General features: G+C 49.3%; 1 protein-coding gene across 4 annotated transcripts in view; it reads left to right on the top strand.

Moving 5' to 3' along the window:
* LOC116937635 (neutral amino acid transporter 9-like) overlaps positions 1–19,801 on the top strand; it is a 62,732-nt gene that overhangs the window by 15,805 nt on the left and 27,126 nt on the right. For 3 of the 4 annotated variants that reach the window (XM_076063769.1, XM_076063768.1, XM_076063770.1), the window contains exons 4-8: positions 2,701–2,794; positions 10,836–11,006; positions 15,108–15,167; positions 18,788–18,859; positions 19,336–19,801. The exon at positions 19,336–19,801 is cut by the window's right edge. In XM_076063769.1, coding sequence (XP_075919884.1) covers positions 2,701–2,794; positions 10,836–11,006; positions 15,108–15,167; positions 18,788–18,859; positions 19,336–19,801 — 863 coding nt within the window. The remainder of the gene's footprint in view (positions 1–2,700; positions 2,795–10,835; positions 11,007–15,107; positions 15,168–18,787; positions 18,860–19,335) is intronic. The other variant, XM_076063771.1, reaches the window with a different exon arrangement.

Below are 19,801 nucleotides of genomic sequence, written 5' to 3'. Positions count from 1 at the left end.
CATACACACACACAGTACACACAGTACACACACAGTACACACACATTCACACACAGTACACACACACACACATACACACACAGTACACACACATTCACACACACATACACAGACACACAGACACACACACATACACACACACATTCACACACACACACATACAGATACACACACAGTACACACACATTCACACACACATACAGATACACACACACAGTACACACACATTCACACACACACAGTACACACACATTCACACACACATACAGATACACACACAGTACACACACATTCACACACACATACACAGTACACACACACATACACACACATACACAGTGAGACACACAGTACACACACATTCACACACACATACAGATACACACACACAGTACACACACATACACAGTACACACACATACACAGTACACACACACACATACACACAGACACACATACAGATACACACACAGTACACACACATTCACACACGCATTCACACACACATACACAGTACACACACACACACATACACACACACATACACAGTACACACACATACATACACACACATACACAGACACACATACAGTACACACACATACACACAGTGTACACACACAGTACACACACACAGTACACACAGTACACATACACACACACAGTGAGACACACAGTGACACACACACACACAGTACACACACCCCGTGTCTCTCTCCCCGTGTCTCTCTCCCCGTGTCTCTCTCCCCGTGTCTCTCTCCCCGTGTCTCTCTCCCCGTGTCTCTCTCCCCGTGTCTCTCTCCCCGTGTCTCTCTCCCCGTGTCTCTCTCCCCGTGTCTCTCTCCCCGTGTCTCTCTCCCCGTGTCTCTCTCCCCGTGTCTCTCTCCCCGTGTCTCTCTCCCCGTGTCTCTCTCCCCGTGTCTCTCTCCCCGTGTCTCTCTCCCCGTGTCTCTCTCCCCGTGTCTCTCTCCCCGTGTCTCTCTCCCCGTGTCTCTCTCCCCGTGTCTCTCTCCCCGTGTCTCTCTCCCCGTGTCTCTCTCCCCGTGTCTCTCTCCCCGTGTCTCTCTCCCCGTGTCTCTCTCCCCGTGTCTCTCTCCCCGTGTCTCTCTCCCCGTGTCTCTCTCCCCGTGTCTCTCTCCCCGTGTCTCTCTCCCCGTGTCTCTCTCCCCGTGTCTCTCTCCCCGTGTCTCTCTCCCCGTGTCTCTCTCCCCGTGTCTCTCTCCCCGTGTCTCTCTCCCCGTGTCTCTCTCCCCGTGTCTCTCTCCCCGTGTCTCTCTCCCCGTGTCTCTCTCCCCGTGTCTCTCTCCCCGTGTCTCTCTCCCCGTGTCTCTCTCCCCGTGTCTCTCTCCCCGTGTCTCTCTCCCCGTGTCTCTCTCCCCGTGTCTCTCTCCCCGTGTCTCTCTCCCCGTGTCTCTCTCCCCGTGTCTCTCTCCCCGTGTCTCTCTCCCCGTGTCTCTCTCCCCGTGTCTCTCTCCCCGTGTCTCTCTCCCCGTGTCTCTCTCCCCGTGTCTCTCTCCCCGTGTCTCTCTCCCCGTGTCTCTCTCCCCGTGTCTCTCTCCCCGTGTCTCTCTCCCCGTGTCTCTCTCCCCGTGTCTCTCTCCCCGTGTCTCTCTCCCCGTGTCTCTCTCCCCGTGTCTCTCTCCCCGTGTCTCTCTCCCCGTGTCTCTCTCCCCGTGTCTCTCTCCCCGTGTCTCTCTCCCCGTGTCTCTCTCCCCGTGTCTCTCTCCCCGTGTCTCTCTCCCCGTGTCTCTCTCCCCGTGTCTCTCTCCCCGTGTCTCTCTCTCTCTCTCTCACCGTGTCTCTCTCTCACCCCGTGTCTCTCTCTCTCCCCGTGTCTCTCTCTCTCTCTCACCCCGTGTCTCTCTCCCCGTGTCTCTCTCCCCGTGTATCTCTCTCTCCCCGTGTCTCTCTCTCTCCCCGTGTCTCTCTCTCTCACCGTGTCTCTCACCGTGTCTCTCTCCGTGTCTCTCTCCCCGTGTCTCTCTCTCACCCCGTGTCTCTCTCTCACCGTGTCTCTCTCCGTGTCTCTCTCCCCGTGTCTCTCTCTCCCCGTGTCTCTCTCTCCCCGTGTCTCTCTCCGTGTCTCTCTCCCCGTGTCTCTCCCCGTGTCTCTCTCTCTCTCACCGTATTTCTCTCCGTGTCTCTCTCCCCGTGTCTCTCTCTCACCCCGTGTCTCTCTCCCCGTGTCTCTCTCTCCGTGTCTCTCTCCCCGTGTCTCTCTCCCCGTGTCTCTCTCCCCGTCTCTCTCTCTCCCCGTGTCTCTCTCTCTCTCACCGTGTCTCTCCGTGTCTCTCTCCCCGTGTCTCTCTCTCTCCCCGTGTCTCTCTCTCTCACCGTGTCTCTCTCCGTGTCTCTCTCCCCGTGTCTCTCTCTCTCACCCCATGTCTCTCTCCCCGTGTCTCTCTCCCCGTGTCTCTCTCTCTCCCCGTGTCTCTCTCTCTCTCACCGTGTCTCACCGCATGTCTCTCTCCCCGTGTCTCTCTCTCTCCCCGTGTCTCTCTCTCTCCCCGTGTCTCTCTCCCCGTATCTCTCCCTCTCACCGTGTCTCTCTCCGTGTCTCTCTCCCCGTGTCTCTCTCTCACCGCATGTCTCTCTCTCCCCGTGTCTCTCTCCCCGTGTCTCTCTCTCACCGTGTCTCTCCCCGTGTCTCTCTCCCCGTGTCTCTCTCTCTCCCCGTGTCTCTGTCTCCCCGTGTCTCAGGCTGGGCTGACGCTGGGAGTCCTCATGATGATCTCCATGGGGTTCCTGGCCCTCTACAGCTGTTACCGCATTCTCAACTCACCCAGTACAATTGGTGAGAATCTCACTCACCCACTCACTCACTCACCCACCCACTCACCCACTCACCCACCCACTCACCCACTCACTCACCCACTCACCCACTCACCCACCCACTCACTCACTCACCCACCCACTCACCCACTCACCCACCCACTCACCCACTCACCCACTCACCCACCCACTCACCCACTCACTCACTCACCCACCCACTCACCCACTCACTCACCAACTCACCGACTCACTCACTCACTCACCCACTCACTCACCCACTCACCCACTCACTCACCCACTCACTCACCCACTCACTCACCAACTCACCCACTCACTCACCCACTCACTCACTCACTCACCCACTCACTCACCCACTCACTCACTCACTCACCCACTCACTCACTCACCCACTCACTCACTCACTCACCCACCCACTCACTCACTCACTCACCCACTCACTCACTCAACCACTCACCCACTCACTCACCAACTCACTCACTCACCCACTCACTCACTCACCCACCCACTCATTCACTCACTCACTCACCCACTCACCCACTCACCCACCCACTCATTCACTCACTCACTCACCCACTCACCCACTCACTCATTCACTCACTCACTTACCCACTCCCTCACTCACTGACCCACTCACTCACCCATTGAGTGTAAGTGGAGTGTGTGTAAGTCGAGTGTGTGTGTGTGTAAGTGGACTGTGTGTGTGTAAGTGGAGTGTAAGTGGAGACTGTGTGTGTGTAAGTGGAGTGTGTGTAAGTGGAGAGTGTGTAAGTGGAGTGTAAGTGGAGACTGTGTGTAAGTGGAGAGTGTGTGTAAGTGGAGTGTGTGTGTGTAAGTGGAGTGTGTGTGTGTGGTGTGTAAGTGGAGTGTGTGTAAGTGGAGAGTGTGTAAGTGGAGTGTGTGTAAGTGGAGTGTGTGTGTAAGTGGAAACTGTGTAAGTGTAGTGTGTGTAAGTGGAGAGTGTGTAAGTGGAGTGCGTGTAAGTGGAGTGTGTGTGTGTGTAAGTGGAGACTGTGTGTAAGTGGACTGTGTGTGTGTGTAAGTGGAGACTGTGTAAGTGGAGTGTGTGTAAGTGGAGTGTGTGTGTGTAAGTGGAGTGTGTGTGTGTAAGTGGAGTGTGTGTGTGTGGTGTGTGTGTAAGTGGAGTGTGTGTAAGTGGAGTGTGTGTAAGTGGAGTGTGTGTAAGTGGAGACTGTGTGTAAGTGGAGTGTAAGTGGACTGTGTGTAAGTGTAGTGTGTGTGTAAGTGGAGTGTGTGTAAGTGGAGACTGTGTGTAAGTAGAGACTGTGTGTAAGTGGTGTGTGTGTGTGTGTAAGTGGAGAGTGTGTGTAAGTGGAGTGTGTGTAAGTGGAGTGAGTGTGTGTGTGTGTGTGTAAGTGGACTGTGTGTAAGTGGAGTGTGTGTAAGTGGAGACTGTGTGTAAGTGGAGTGTGTGTAAGTGGAGACTGTGTGTGTAAGTGGAGTGTGTGTAAGTGGAGTGTAAGTGGAGACTGTGTGTAAGTGGTGTGTGTGTGTGTAAGTGGAGAGTGTGTGTAAGTGGAGTGTGTGTAAGTGGAGTGAGTGTGTGTGTGTGTAAGTGGACTGTGTGTAAGTGGAGTGTGTGTAAGTGGAGTGTGTGTGTGTAAGTCGAGACTGTGTGTAAGTGGAGTGTGTGTAAGTGGAGTGTGTGTGTAAGTGGAGTGTGTGTAAGTGGAGTGTGTGTAAGTGGAGACTGTGTGTAAGTGGAGTGTGTGTAAGTGGAGTGTGTGTGTAAGTGGACTGTGTGTAAGTGGAGTGTGTGTGTAAGTGGAGTGTGTGTGTGTGTGTAGTGTGTGTGTAAGTGTAGTGTTTGTGTAAGTGGTGTGTGTGTAAGTGGAGACTGTGTGTAAGTGGAGACTGTGTGTAAGTGGAGTGTGTGTAAGTGGAGTGTGTGTAAGTGGAGTGTGTGTGTGTGTGTGTAAGTGTAGTGTGTGTAAGTTGAGACTGTGTGTAAGTGGAGTGTGTAAGTGTAGTGTGTGTGTGTAAGTGGAGTGTGTGTAAGTGGAGTGTGTGTGTAAGTGTAGTGTGTGTGTAAGTGTAGTGTGTGTGTAAGTGTAGTTTGTGTAAGTGGAGACTGTGTGTAAGTGGACTGTGTGTGTGTGTAAGTGTAGTGTGTGTGTAAGTGTAGTGTGTGTGTAAGTGTAGTGTGTGTAAGTGGAGTGTGTGTAAGTGGAGTGTGTGTAAGTGGAGACTGTGTGTAAGTGGAGACTGTGTGTAAGTGGAGTGTGTGTAAGTGGAGTGTGTGTAAGTGGAGTGTGTGTGTGTGTGTGTAAGTGTAGTGTGTGTAAGTTGAGACTGTGTGTAAGTGGAGTGTGTGTGTGTAAGTGTAGTTTGTGTAAGTGGAGACTGTGTGTAAGTGGACTGTGTGTGTGTGTAAGTGTAGTGTGTGTGTAAGTGTAGTGTGTGTGTAAGTGTAGTGTGTGTAAGTGGAGTGTGTGTAAGTGGAGTGTGTGTAAGTGGAGACTGTGTGTAAGTGGAGACTGTGTGTAAGTGGAGTGTGTGTAAGTGGAGTGTGTGTAAGTGGAGTGTGTGTGTGTGTGTAAGTGTAGTGTGTGTAAGTTGAGACTGTGTGTAAGTGGAGTGTGTGTGTGTAAGTTGAGACTGTGTGTAAGTGAAGTGTGTGAGTGTGTGTAAGTGGAGACTGTGTAAGTGGACTGTGTGTAAGTGGAGTGAGTGTAGTGTGTGTAAGTTGAGACTGTGTGTAAGTGGAGTGTGAGTGTGTAAGTGTAGACTGTGTGTAAGTGGAGTGTAAGTGGAGACTGTGTGTAAGTGGAGTGTAAGTGTAGTGTGTGTAAGTGTAGTGTGAGTGTGTAAGTGTAGACTGTGTGTAAGTGGAGTGTGTGTAAGTTGAGTGAGTGTAGTGTGTGTAAGTTGAGACTGTGTGTAAGTGGAGTGTGTGTGTGTGTGTAAGTGGAGTGTGTGTGTGTGTGTAAGTTGAGACTGTGTAAGTGGAGTGTGTGTAAGACGAGACTGTGTGTAAGTGGAGACTGTGTGTAAGTGTAGTGTGTGTAAGTGTAGTGTGTGTAAGTTGAGACTGTGTGTAAGTGGAGACTGTGTGTAAGTGTAGTGTGTGTGTGTGTAAGTGTAGTGTGTGTGTAAGTGGACTGTGTGTGTGTGTAAGTGTAGTGTGTGTGTAAGTGTAGTGTGTGTGTAAGTTGAGACTGTGTGTAAGTGGAGTGTGTGTGTAAGTGTAGTGTGTGTAAGTTGAGACTGTGTGTAAGTGTAGACTGTGTGTAAGTGGGGTGTGTGTAAGTTGAGTGAGTGTAGTGTGTGTAAGTTGAGACTGTGTGTAAGTGGAGTGTGTGTGTGTGTGTGTGTAAGTGGAGTGTGTGTAAGTGGAGTGAGTGTAGTGTGTGTAAGTTGAGACTGTGTGTAAGTTGAGACTGTGTGTAAGTGGAGTGTGTGTAAGTGGAGTGTGTGTGTGTGTGTAAGTGTAGTGTGTGTAATTTGAGACTGTGTGTAAGTGGAGACTGTGTGTAAGTGGAGACTGTGTAAGTGGACTGTGTGTGTGTGTGTAAGTGGAGTGTGTGTAAGTGGAGTGTGTGTAAGTGGAAACTGTGTAAGTGGAGTGTGTGTAAGTGGAGTGAGCCTAGTGTGTGTGTAAGTTGAGACTGTGTGTAAGTGGAGACTGTGTAAGTGGAGTGTGTGTAAGTGTAGTGTGAGTGTGTAAGTTGAGACTGTGTGTAAGTGGAGTGTGTGTAAGTTGAGACTGTGTGTAAGTGGAGTGTGTGTGTGTAAGTTGAGACTGTGTGTAAGTGGAGTGTGTGTGTAAGTGGAGTGTGTGTAGGTGGAGTGAGTGTAGTGTGTGTAAGTTGAGACTGTGTGTAAGTGGAGTGTGTGTGTGTGTGTGTAAGTGGAGTGTGTGTAAGTTGAGTGAGTGTAGTGTGTGTAAGTTGAGACTGTGTGTAAGTGGAGTGTGTGTGTGTGTGTGTAAGTGGAGTGTGTGTAAGTTGAGTGAGTGTAGTGTGTGTAAGTGTAGACTGTGTGTAAGTGGAGTGTGTGTAAGTTGAGTGAGTGTAGTGTGTGTAAGTGGAGACTGTGTGTAAGTGGAGTGTGTGTAAGTGGAGTGAGCCTAGTGTGAGTGTAAGTTGAGACTGTGTGTAAGTGTAGTGTGTGTAAGTGGACTGTGTGTAAGTGTAGACTGTGTGTAAGTGGAGTGTGTGTAAGTGGAGTGAGTGTGTGTGTGTGTGTAAGTGGACTGTGTGTAAGTGGAGTGTGTGTAAGTGGAGACTGTGTGTAAGTGGAGTGTGTGTAAGTGGAGACTGTGTGTGTAAGTGGAGTGTGTGTAAGTGGAGTGTAAGTGGAGACTGTGTGTAAGTGGTGTGTGTGTGTGTAAGTGGAGAGTGTGTGTAAGTGGAGTGTGTGTAAGTGGAGTGAGTGTGTGTGTGTGTAAGTGGACTGTGTGTAAGTGGAGTGTGTGTAAGTGGAGTGTGTGTGTGTAAGTCGAGACTGTGTGTAAGTGGAGTGTGTGTAAGTGGAGTGTGTGTGTAAGTGGAGTGTGTGTAAGTGGAGTGTGTGTAAGTGGAGACTGTGTGTAAGTGGAGTGTGTGTAAGTGGAGTGTGTGTGTAAGTGGACTGTGTGTAAGTGGAGTGTGTGTGTAAGTGGAGTGTGTGTGTGTGTGTAGTGTGTGTGTAAGTGTAGTGTTTGTGTAAGTGGTGTGTGTGTAAGTGTAGTGAGTGTGTAAGTGTAGTGTGTGTGTGTAAGTGGAGTGTGTGTAAGTGGAGTGTGTGTGTAAGTGTAGTGTGTGTGTAAGTGTAGTGTGTGTGTAAGTGTAGTTTGTGTAAGTGGAGACTGTGTGTAAGTGGACTGTGTGTGTGTGTAAGTGTAGTGTGTGTGTAAGTGTAGTGTGTGTGTAAGTGTAGTGTGTGTAAGTGGAGTGTGTGTAAGTGGAGTGTGTGTAAGTGGAGACTGTGTGTAAGTGGAGACTGTGTGTAAGTGGAGTGTGTGTAAGTGGAGTGTGTGTAAGTGGAGTGTGTGTGTGTGTGTGTAAGTGTAGTGTGTGTAAGTTGAGACTGTGTGTAAGTGGAGTGTGTGTGTGTAAGTGTAGTTTGTGTAAGTGGAGACTGTGTGTAAGTGGACTGTGTGTGTGTGTAAGTGTAGTGTGTGTGTAAGTGTAGTGTGTGTGTAAGTGTAGTGTGTGTAAGTGGAGTGTGTGTAAGTGGAGTGTGTGTAAGTGGAGACTGTGTGTAAGTGGAGACTGTGTGTAAGTGGAGTGTGTGTAAGTGGAGTGTGTGTGTGTGTGTGTGTAAGTGTAGTGTGTGTAAGTTGAGACTGTGTGTAAGTGGAGTGTGTGTGTGTAAGTTGAGACTGTGTGTAAGTGAAGTGTGTGTAAGTGGAGACTGTGTAAGTGGACTGTGTGTAAGTGGAGTGAGTGTAGTGTGTGTAAGTTGAGACTGTGTGTAAGTGGAGTGTGAGTGTGTAAGTGTAGACTGTGTGTAAGTGGAGTGTAAGTGGAGACTGTGTGTAAGTGGAGTGTAAGTGTAGTGTGTGTAAGTGTAGTGTGAGTGTGTAAGTGTAGACTGTGTGTAAGTGGAGTGTGTGTAAGTTGAGTGAGTGTAGTGTGTGTAAGTTGAGACTGTGTGTAAGTGGAGTGTGTGTGTGTGTGTAAGTGGAGTGTGTGTGTGTGTGTGTAAGTTGAGACTGTGTAAGTGGAGTGTGTGTAAGACGAGACTGTGTGTAAGTGGAGACTGTGTGTAAGTGTAGTGTGTGTAAGTGTAGTGTGTGTAAGTTGAGACTGTGTGTAAGTGGAGACTGTGTGTAAGTGTAGTGTGTGTGTGTGTAAGTGTAGTGTGTGTGTAAGTGGACTGTGTGTGTGTGTAAGTGTAGTGTGTGTGTAAGTGTAGTGTGTGTGTAAGTTGAGACTGTGTGTAAGTGGAGTGTGTGTGTAAGTGTAGTGTGTGTAAGTTGAGACTGTGTGTAAGTGTAGACTGTGTGTAAGTGGAGTGTGTGTAAGTTGAGTGAGTGTAGTGTGTGTAAGTTGAGACTGTGTGTAAGTGGAGTGTGTGTGTGTGTAAGTGGAGTGTGTGTAAGTGGAGTGAGTGTAGTGTGTGTAAGTTGAGACTGTGTGTAAGTTGAGACTGTGTGTAAGTGGAGTGTGTGTAAGTGGAGTGTGTGTGTGTGTAAGTGTAGTGTGTGTAAGTGGAGACTGTGTGTAAGTGGAGACTGTGTAAGTGGACTGTGTGTGTGTGTGTAAGTGGAGTGTGTGTAAGTGGAGTGTGTGTGTAAGTGGAAACTGTGTAAGTGGAGTGTGTGTAAGTGGAGTGAGCCTAGTGTGTGTGTAAGTTGAGACTGTGTGTAAGTGGAGACTGTGTAAGTGGAGTGTGTGTAAGTGTAGTGTGAGTGTGTAAGTTGAGACTGTGTGTAAGTGGAGTGTGTGTAAGTGGAAACTGTGTAAGTGGAGTGTGTGTAAGTGGAGTGAGCCTAGTGTGTGTGTAAGTTGAGACTGTGTGTAAGTGGAGACTGTGTAAGTGGAGTGTGTGTAAGTGTAGTGTGAGTGTGTAAGTTGAGACTGTGTGTAAGTGGAGTGTGTGTAAGTTGAGACTGTGTGTAAGTGGAGTGTGTGTGTAAGTTGAGACTGTGTAAGTGGAGTGTGTGTAAGTGGAGTGAGTGTAGTGTGTGTAAGTTGAGACTGTGTGTAAGTGGAGTGTGTGTGTGTGTGTAAGTGGAGTGTGTGTAAGTTGAGTGAGTGTAGTGTGTGTAAGTTGAGACTGTGTGTAAGTGGAGTGTGTGTGTGTGTGTAAGTGGAGTGTGTGTAAGTTGAGTGAGTGTAGTGTGTGTAAGTGTAGACTGTGTGTAAGTGGAGTGTGTGTAAGTTGAGTGAGTGTAGTGTGTGTAAGTGGAGACTGTGTGTAAGTGGAGTGTGTGTAAGTGGAGTGAGTCTAGTGTGAGTGTAAGTTGAGACTGTGTGTAAGTGTAGTGTGTGTAAGTGGACTGTGTGTAAGTGTAGACTGTGTGTAAGTGGAGTGTGTGTAAGTGGAGTGACTGTGTGTAAGTGGAGTGTGTGTGTAAGTGTAGTGTGTGTGTAAGTGTAGTGTGTGTGTAAGTGGAGACTGTGTGTAAGTGGAGTGTGTGTAAGTGGAGACTGTGTGTAAGTGGAGTGAGTGTGTGTGTAAGTGTAGTGTGTGTGTGTAAGTTGAGACTGTGTGTAAGTGTGTGTGTGTGTGTAAGTATAGTGTGAGTGTGTAAGTTGAGACTGTGTGTAAGTGGAGTGTGTGTAAGTGGAGTGAGCCTAGTGTGTGTGTGTAAGTTGAGACTGTGTGTAAGTGGAGTGTGTGTAAGTGGAGTGTGTGTAAGTGGAGTGAGCCTAGTGTGTGTGTGTAAGTTGAGACTGTGTGTAAGTGGAGTGTGTGTAAGTGGAGTGTGTGTAAGTGGAGTGTGTATGTGTGTAAGTGTAGTGTGTGTAAGTGTAGTGAGCCTAGTGTGAGTGTAAGTTGAGACTGTGTGTAAGTGGAGACTGTGTAAGTGGAGTGTGAGTGTGTGTAAGTGTAGTGTGAGTGTGTGTGTGTAAGTGTAGACTGTGTGTAAGTGGAGTGTGTGTGTGTGTAAGTGTAGTGTGAGTGTGTGTGTGTAAGTGTAGACTGTGTGTAAGTGGAGTGTGTGTAAGTGGAGTGTGTGTAAGTGGAGTGTGTGTGTGTGTAAGTGTAGTGTGTGTGTAAGTGGAGTGTGTGTGTGTAAGTGGAGTGTGTGTGTAAGTGTAGACTGTGTGTAAGTTGAGACTGTGTGTAAGTGGAGACTGTGTAAGTGGAGTGTGAGTGTGTGTGTGTAAGTTGAGCCTGTGTGTAAGTGTAGTGTGTGTGTGTAAGTGGAGACTGTGTGTAAGTGTAGTGTGTGTGTAAGTGTAGACTGTGTGTAAGTGGAGACTGTGTAAGTGTAGTGTGAGTGTGTGAGTGTAAGTGTAGACTGTGTGTAAGTGGAGTGTGTGTAAGTGGAGTAAGCCTAGTGTGTGTGTGTAAGTGTAGACTGTGTGTGTAAGTGAGTGTGTGTGTAAGTTGAGCCTGTGTGTAAGTGGAGTCTCGTGGCCCGGCAGAGGGCCCCGCGGGCTGTGGCTTGGACTACCCCGATGTCTGCCACCACTACTTCGGCCGTGCGGGTCGCGTCCTCTGCCTCGCCTTCTCCATGACAGCGCTGGGCGGAGCCATCATCATCTACTGGGTGCTCATGAGCAACTTCCTCTACAACACGGGGGTTTTCCTTCACCGTGAGTCCTTCACTCGCTCGTTCGCTCGCTCACTCACTCGCTCGTACACTCACTCACTCATTCACTCGCTCACTCGCTCGCTCATTCACTCATTCACTCACTCGTACACTCACTCACTCATTCACTCACTCACTCATTCACTCACTCACTCACATACTCACTCGCTCATTCACTCATTCACTCGCTCACTCACCCACTCACTCACTCGTACACTCACTCACTCATTCACTCATACACTCACGCACTCATACAATCACTCACTCACTCATACACTCACTCACTCATACACTCATTCACTCAATCACTCATTCACTCACTCGTACACTCACTCACTCATACACTCACTCACTCATACACTCATTCACTCAATCACTCATTCACTCACTCGCTCATTCACTCCTTCACTCACTCACTCACTCGTACACTCACTCACTTACTCATACACTCACTCATTCACTCACTCACTCACTCATACACTCACTCACTCATTCACTCACTCACTCATACACTCACTCACTCATTCACTCGCTCACTCACCCACTCGCTCACTCACTCACTCACTCATACACTCACTCACTCACTCATACACTCACTCACTCATTCACTCGCTCACTCACACACTCACTCATTCACTCACTCATTCACTCGCTCATTCACTCACTCACTCGTACACTCACTCACTCATACACTCACTCACTCACACACTCACTCGCTCATTCACTCAATCACTCATTCACTCACTCACTCATACACTCACTCACTCACTCACACACTCACTCATACACTCACTCACTCACTCACACACTCACTCGCTCATTCACTCATTCACTCGCTCACTCATACACTCATACACTCACACACTCATTCACTCATTCACTCGCTCACTCACCCACTCACTCACTCACACACTCATTCACTCGCTCACTCACTCACTCATTCACTCAATCACTCATTCACTCACTCACTCACCTACTCACTCACCCACTTATTCATTCACTCACTCGCTCACACACTCGCTCACACACTCGCTCACTCACTCATTCACTCGCTCGTTCACTCATTCACTCACTCACTCACTCATTCACTCGCTCACACACTCACTCGCTCGCTCACTCACTCACTCATTCACTCACTCATTCACTCACTCACCCACTCACTCACTCACTCACCCACTCACCCACTCACTCACTCACCCACTTATTCACTCAATCACTCATTCATGCACTCACTCACTCACTCGCTCGCTCACTTACTCACTTATTCACTCATTCACACTATGGGTCTCTGTGTGGTGAGTCTGTGGGTCTCTGTGTGGTGAGTCTGTGGGTCTCTGTGTGGTGAGTCTGTGGGTCTCTGTGTGGTGAGTCTGTGGGTCTCTGTGTGGTGAGTCATGGGTCTCTGTGTGGTGAGTCTGTGGGTCTCTGTGTGGTGATTCTGTGGGTCTCTGTGTGGTGAGTCTGTGGGTCTCTGTGTAGTGAGTCTGTGGGTCTCTATGTGAGTCTATGAGTCTCTGTGTGAGTCTGTGGGTCTCTGTGTGGTGAGTCTGTGGGTCTCTGTGTGAGTCTGTGGGTCTCTATGAGTCTCTGTGTGAGTCTATGAGTCTCTGTGTGAGTCTGTGAGTCTCTATGAGAGTCTATGAGTCTCTGTGTGAGTCTGTGGGTCTCTATGAGTCTCTGTGTGAGTCTATGAGTCTCTGTGTGAGTCTGTGGGTCTCTATGTGAGTCTGTGGGTCTCTATGAGAGTCTATGAGACTCTCTGTGAGTCTGTGGGTCTCTATGAGTCTCTGTGTGAGTCTGTGGGTCTCTGTGTGAGTCTATGAGGCTCTCTGTGAGTCTGTGGGTCTCTATGGGTGTCTGTGTGAGTCTATGAGTCTCTGTGTGAGTCTATGAGTCTCTATGAGTGTCTATGAGTCTCTGTGTGAGTCTGTGGGTCTTTATGGGTCTCTGTGTGAGTCTATGAGTCTCTGTGTGAGTCTATAAGTCTATGTGTGAGTCTGTGGGTCTCTATGAGTGTCTATGAGTCTCTGTGTGAGTCTGTGGGTCTCTATGAGTCTCTGTGTGAGTTTATGAGTCTCTGTGTCAGTCTGTGGATCTCTGTGTGAGTCTGTGAGTCTCTGTATGAGTATGTGGGTCTCTATGAGTGTCTATGAGTCTCTGTGTGAGTCTGTGGGTCTCTATGAGTGTCTGTGAGTCTCTGTGTGAGTCTGTGGGTCTCTATGAGTCTCTGTGTGAGTCTATGAGTCTCTGTGTGAGTCTGTGGGTCTCTATGAGTGTCTATGAGTCTCTGTGTGAGTCTGTGGGTCTCTATGAGTCTGTGGGTCTCTATGAGTCTCTGTGTGAGTCTATGAGTCTCTGTGTGAGTCTGTGGGTCTCTATGTGAGTCTATGAGTCTCTGTGTGAGTCTGTGGGTCTCTTTGAGTCTCTGTGTGAGTCTATGAGGCTCTGTGTGAGTCTGTGGGTCTCTATGTGAGTCTATGAGTCTCTGTGTGAGTCTGTGGGTCTCTATGAGTCTATGGGTCTCTATGAGGCTCTGTGTGAGTCTGTGGGTATCTATGAGTCTGTGGGTCTCTATGTGAGCCTATGAGTCTCTGTGTGAGTCTGTGGGTCTCTATGAGTCTCTGTGTGAGTCTATGAGTCTCTGTGTGAGTCTGTGGGTCTCTATGAGTGTCTATGAGTCTCTGTGTGAGTCTGTGGGTCTCTATGAGTGTCTGTGTGAGTCTGTGGGTCTCTATGAGTCTCTATGAGTGTCTATGAGTCTGTGGGTCTCTATGTGAGTCTATGAGTCTCTGTGTGAGTCTGTGGGTCTCTATGAGTCTCTGTGTGAGTCTATGAGTCTCTGTGTGAGTCTGTGGGTCTCTATGAGTGTCTATGAGTCTCTGTGTGAGTCTGTGGGTCTCTATGAGTCTATGAGTGTCTATGAGTCTCTGTGTGAGTCTGTGGGTCTCTATGAGTCTCTGTATGAGTCTGTGGGTCTCTATGAGTGTGTATGAGTTTCTGTGTGAGTCTGTGGGTCTCTATGAGTGTCTGTGTGAGTCTGTGGGTCTCTATGAGTCTCTATGAGTGTCTATGAGTCTGTGGGTCTCTATGTGAGTCTATGAGTCTCTGTGTGAGTCTGTGGGTTTCTATGAGTCTATGGGTCTCGATGAGTCTCTGTGTGAGTCTGTGGGTCTCTATGAGTCTATGGGTCTCTATGAGTCTCTGTGTGAGTCTGTGGGTCTCTATGAGTCTCTATGAGTGTCTATGAGTCTGTGGGTCTCTATGAATGTCTATGAGGCTCTGTGTGAGTCTGTGGGTCTCTATGAGTCTCTGTGTGAGTCTATGAGTCTCTATGTGAGTCTGTGGGTCTCTATGAGTCTATGAGTGTCTATGAGTCTCTGTGTGAGTCTGTGGGTCTCTATGAGTGTCTGTGTGAGTCTATGAGTCTCTGTGTGAGTCTATGGGTCTCTGTGAGTCTATGGGTCTCTATGAGTCTCTGTGTGGGTCTATGAGTCTCTGTGTGAGTCTGTGGGTCTCTATGAGTCTATGGGTCTCGCTGAGTCTCTGTGTGAGTCTGTGGGTCTCTATGAGTCTCTGTGTGAGTCTATGAGTCTCTGTGTGAGTCTATGGGTCTCTGTGAGTCTATGGGTCTCTATGAGTCTCTGTGTGAGTCTATGAGTCTCTGTGTGAGTCTATGGGTCTCTGTGAGTCTATGAGTGTCTATGAGTCTCTGTGTGAGTCTGTGGGTCTCTGTGTGAGTCTATGGGTCTCTATGAGTCTCTGTGTGAGTCTGTGGTTCTCTATGTGAGTCTGTGGGTCTCTATGTGAGTCTATGAGTCTCTGTGTGAGTCTGTGGGTCTCTATGAGTCTCGGTGTGAGTCTATGAGTCTCTGTGTGAGTCTGTGGGTCTCTATGAGTCTCTATGAGTGTCTATGAGTCTGTGGGTCTCTATGTGAGTCTATGAGTCTCTGTGTGAGTCTGTGGGTCTCTATGAGTCTCGGTGTGAGTCTATGAGTCTCTGTGTGAGTCTGTGGGTCTCTATGAGTCTCTATGAGTGTCTATGAGTCTGTGGGTCTCTATGAATGTCTATGAGTCTCTGTGTGAGTCTGTGGGTCTCTCTTCACAGATAAGATCCATGGACTCAACGTCTCAACTGTCGAGGAGTTCAGAAATCACTCCCTGCCAGGTGAGCGCCTCTGTGTGAGTCTGTGTACTGTGTGTGTACTGTGTGTGTGTACTGTGTGTACTGTGTGTGTACTGTGTGTGTACTGTGTGTACTGTGTGTGTACTGTGTGTGTACTGTGTGAGTCTGTGTACTGTGTGTACTGTGTGTGTACTGTGTGTGTGTGACTGTGTGTACTGTGTGTGTACTGTGTGTGTACTGTGTGTGTGTACTGTGTGTACTGTGTGTGTACTGTGTGTGTACTGTGTGTACTGTGTGTGTACTGTGTGTGTGTACTGTGTGTGTGTACTGTGTGTACTGTGTGTGTACTGTGTGTGTACTGTGTGTGTGTACTGTGTGTGTACTGTGTGTGTGTACTGTGTGTACTGTGTGTGTACTGTGTGTGTACTGTGTGTACTGTGTGTGTACTGTGTGTACTGTGTATGTACTGTGTGTGTACTGTGTGAGTCTGTGTACTGTGTGTACTGTGTGTGTACTGTGTGTGTGTGACTGTGTGTACTGTGTGTATACTGTGTGTGTACTGTGTGTGTACTGTGTGTGTACTGTGTGTACTGTGTGTGTACTGTGTGTGTGTACTGTGTGTACTGTGTGTGTACTGTGTGTGTACTGTGTGTGTGTACTGTGTGTGTACTGTGTGTGTGTACTGTGTGTACTGTGTGTGTACTGTGTGTGTACTGTGTGTACTGTGTGTGTACTGTGTGTACTGTGTGTGTACTGTGTGTGTACTGTGTGAGTCTGTGTACTGTGTGTACTGTGTGTGTACTGTGTGTGTGTGACTGTGTGTACTGTGTGTGTACTGTGTGTGTACTGTGTGTGTGTACTGTGTGTACTGTGTGTGTACTGTGTGTGTACTGTGTGTACTGTGTGTGTACTGTGTGTGTGTACTGTGTGTGTGTACTGTGTGTACTGTGTGTGTACTGTGTGTGTACTGTGTGTGTACTGTGTGTGTGTGCTGTGTGTACTGTGTGTGTACTGTGTGTGTGTGACTGTGTGTACTGTGTGTGTACTGTGTGTGTACTGTGTGTGTATCTGTGTGTGTGTACTGTGTGTGTACTGTGTGTGTGTGTGACTGTGTGTACTGTGTGTGTACTGTGTGTGTACTGTGTGTGTGTACTGTGTGTGTACTGTGTGTGTACTGTGTGTGTGTACTGTGTGTGTGTACTGTGTGTACTGTGTGTGTACTGTGTGTGTGTACTGTGTGTGTACTGTGTGTACTGTGTGTCTACTGTGTGTGTGTACTGTGTGTGTGTACTGTGTGTGTGTACTGTGTGTAGTGTGTGTGTACTGTGTGTAGTGTGTTTGTACTGTGTGTGTGTACTGTGTGTACTGTGTGTGTACTGTGTGTACTGTGTGTGTGTACTGTGTGTGTGCTGTGTGTGTACTGTGTGTACTGTGTGTGTGACTGTGTGTACTGTGTGTACTGTGTGTACTGTGTGAGTCTGTGTACTGTGTGTACTGTGTGTAGTGTGTGTGTGTGTACTGTGTGTGTACTGTGTGTGTACTGTGTGTGTGTACTGTGTGTAGTGTGTGTGTGTGTACTGTGTGTGTACTGTGTGTGTACTGTCCGTGTGTACTGTGTGTACTGTGTGTGTGTACTGTGTGTGTACTGTGCGTGTGTACTGTGTGTACTGTATGTGTGTACTGTGTGTACTGTGTGTGTACTGTGTGTGTGTGTGTGTACTGTGTGTGTGTACTGTGTGTGTGTACTGTGTGTGTACTGTGTGTACTGTGTGTGTACGGTGTGTACTGTGTGTGTGTACTGTGTGTACTGTGTGTGTGTACTGTGTGTGTGACTGTGTGTACTGTGTGTGTGTACTGTGTGTGTTCTGTGTGTGTGTACTGTGTGTACTGTGTGTGTACTGTGTGTGTATACTGTGTGTGTGTGTGTACTGTGTGTGTGACTGTCTGTGTGTGTACTGAGTGTATGTACTGTGTGTACTGTGTGTGTGACTGTGTGTACTGTTTGTGACTGTGTCTGTGTGTGTACTGTGTGTGTTTACTGTGTGTGTGTACTGTGTGTGTGTACTGTGTGTGTGTGTACTGTGTGTACTGTGTGTGACTGTGTGTGTGTGACTGTGTGTGTGTGTACTGTGTGTGTGTACTGTGTGTGTGTACTGTGTGTGTGTACTGTGTGTGTTTACTGTGTGTGTGTGTACTGTGTGTACTGTGTGTGACTGTGTGTGTGTGACTGTGTGTGTGTGTACTGTGTGTGTGTACTGTGTGTGTGTACTGTGTGTGTGTACTGTGTGTGTACTGTGTGTATGAGTGTGAGTGTGGTAGTGCTTATCGCTACACCGCGCTACTGACCTCGCGATCCGATTTCGATTCCCGCTCGGTGACGATTCTCCGAACCGGTCCTGGGCCTCCCCTAGGTCGACTCAGCCTCAATTGATCACCTGGTGCGCTGTGTCACTACCGCCACCGGGAAGACAAAGGCGGTCGGGCGTGGCGCCGGCCACCCACCCCTCCCTGTGCCCTGCCGGCCTCCCTAGTCGCTATCCCCGACAGTCTGTTCACCTGTCCAGATTGGAAGTGTTCCAGTCTGTGACGTCTACACGGGGTGTCGAACCCTTGCCGGAGAGGTGATCTGCTGCTGCTGCTGCTGCTGCAAACCAAAACAGCGGCCAAACGGGGGCTCTGGACGGGTGCGAGGGGCTGGTAACCCCTCCACCTTCAATTAATTGCCACTAAACCACGAGTTAAACTGAAATATATAACTAATAAGCTTGTGCCGGAGGCCCCGGGGGGCCAGGCGTCTATGACGTCTCCTGGCCAAACCCCCCCAAATTGGCGGAGCCAGGAGATTGAATCTCTCTACCCTCGGGGCTCCTCCAGAAACAACGAAAATCCACTTCGTGTGGCCACGTGGAATGTTCGAACGCTCACTGCGGAGGAGAGGCTGCCGCTCCTCTGTCGGGAGCTGGACCGGTACCGCCTGGATCTATGCGGCATTCAGGAGGTCCGGTGGACCGGCTCTGGCTCCTGCCACCATGAGGGGTGGACAGTCCTCTACTCGGGGCAGCAGACTGCCAAACAACAGGGTGTGGGTCTTCTTTTGAACGGAAGAATGAAGGGGGCGTGGGAGCGTGGCGGTGAGGTGTGGGAAGCTGTAAGCCCCAGGCTACTTTGGGCTCGCCTTCCCATCAACCGGAGGCGAGGAATGGTGGTCGTGGTGGCGGATTACAGCCCAGCGCCGAAGATGAACATCCGTGTCTCTCTGTCTCTGTGTCTCTCTATCTCTGTGTCTCTGTGTCTCTGTATCTCTGTGTCTCTGTGTCACTGTGTCACTGTGTCTCTATCTCTGTGTCTCTGTGTCTCTGTGGCTCTCTATCTCTGTGTCTCTGTGTCTCTCTATATCTGTGTCTCTGTGTCTCTGTGTCACTGTGTCTCTCTATCTCTGTGTCTCTGTGTCTCTGTATCTCTGTGTCTCTGTGTCACTGTGTCACTGTGTCTCTATCTCTGTGTCTCTGTGTCTCTGTGGCTCTCTATCTCTGTGTCTCTGTGTCTCTCTATATCTGTGTCTCTGTGTCTCTGTGTCTCTCTGTGTCTCTCTATCTCTGTGTCTCTGTGTCTCTCTATCTCTGTCTCTGTGTCTCTGTCTCTCTGTGTCTCTCTCTGTGTAGTTCTATGCCGGAGTCTCCACTCGAAGCCCAGCATGGAGGTCAGAGACATCACCAACATCACCACCAGCACAGGTGATGGTGGTGGTGGTGGTGATGCTGGTGATGATGGTGGTGGTGGTGGTGATGGTAGTGATGGTGGTGATGGTGGTGGTAATGGTGGTGATGGTGGTGATGATGGTGGTGATGGTGATGGTGGTGGTGATGGTGGTGATGGTGGTGGTGATGGTGGTGATGATGATCGTGGTGGTAATGGTGGTGATGGTGGTGGTGATGGTGGTTGAGGTGATGGTGGTGGTGGTGGTTGAGGTGATGGTGGTGGTGTTGGTTGTAATGGTGATGGTGATGATGGTGGTGATGGTGATGGTAATGACAATGTCCCCTGACAATGCCCCTGACCCCTAACCCCTAAACCTGGCCTCTAACCGTGACCCCAGACCTCGATTCATTGCCCCCCTGACCCATAAACGTTGACCCCCGACCTGCAACCGTTGACCCCTGACCTGTAACCGTTGACCCCTGACCTGTAACCGTTGACCCCTGACCTCCAGGCCCAGTGGCCGTGCTCGCCGTAGCGAACTCCGCGTGGAGCTTTGAGCGACTCTGGAACCTCCGCGAGACGGTGCCTCTGTACCTCGTGGTGCTCATCATGCCCCTACTCAACTTTAAATCAGCACTCTTCTTTACGAGATTCAACATCCTGGGTAGCTACATCATCACCATCATCACCACCACCATCACCACCACCATCACCACCACCATCACCACCACCATCACCACCATCACCATCACGGTGCCTCTGTACCTCGTGGTGCTCATCATGCCCCTACTCAACTTTAAATCAGCACTCTTCTTTACGAGATTCAACATCCTGGGTAGCTACATCACCATCACCACCATCACTATCACTACCACCACCATCACCATCATCACTACCACCATCACCACCACCACCATCACCACCATCACCACCATCACCATCACCACCATCACCACCATCACCACCACCACCATCAC

The sequence above is a fragment of the Petromyzon marinus genome, unplaced genomic scaffold (genome assembly GCF_048934315.1).
Source record: "Petromyzon marinus isolate PM22_M1 ecotype Great Lakes invasive population unplaced genomic scaffold, UKy_Petmar_22M1.pri1.0 PM_Scaffold_184, whole genome shotgun sequence".
Taxonomy (NCBI): Eukaryota; Metazoa; Chordata; class Hyperoartia; order Petromyzontiformes; family Petromyzontidae; genus Petromyzon; species Petromyzon marinus.
Note: the sequence above shows the minus strand (reverse complement) of the source record. Positions and strands in the feature narration are given on the sequence as shown.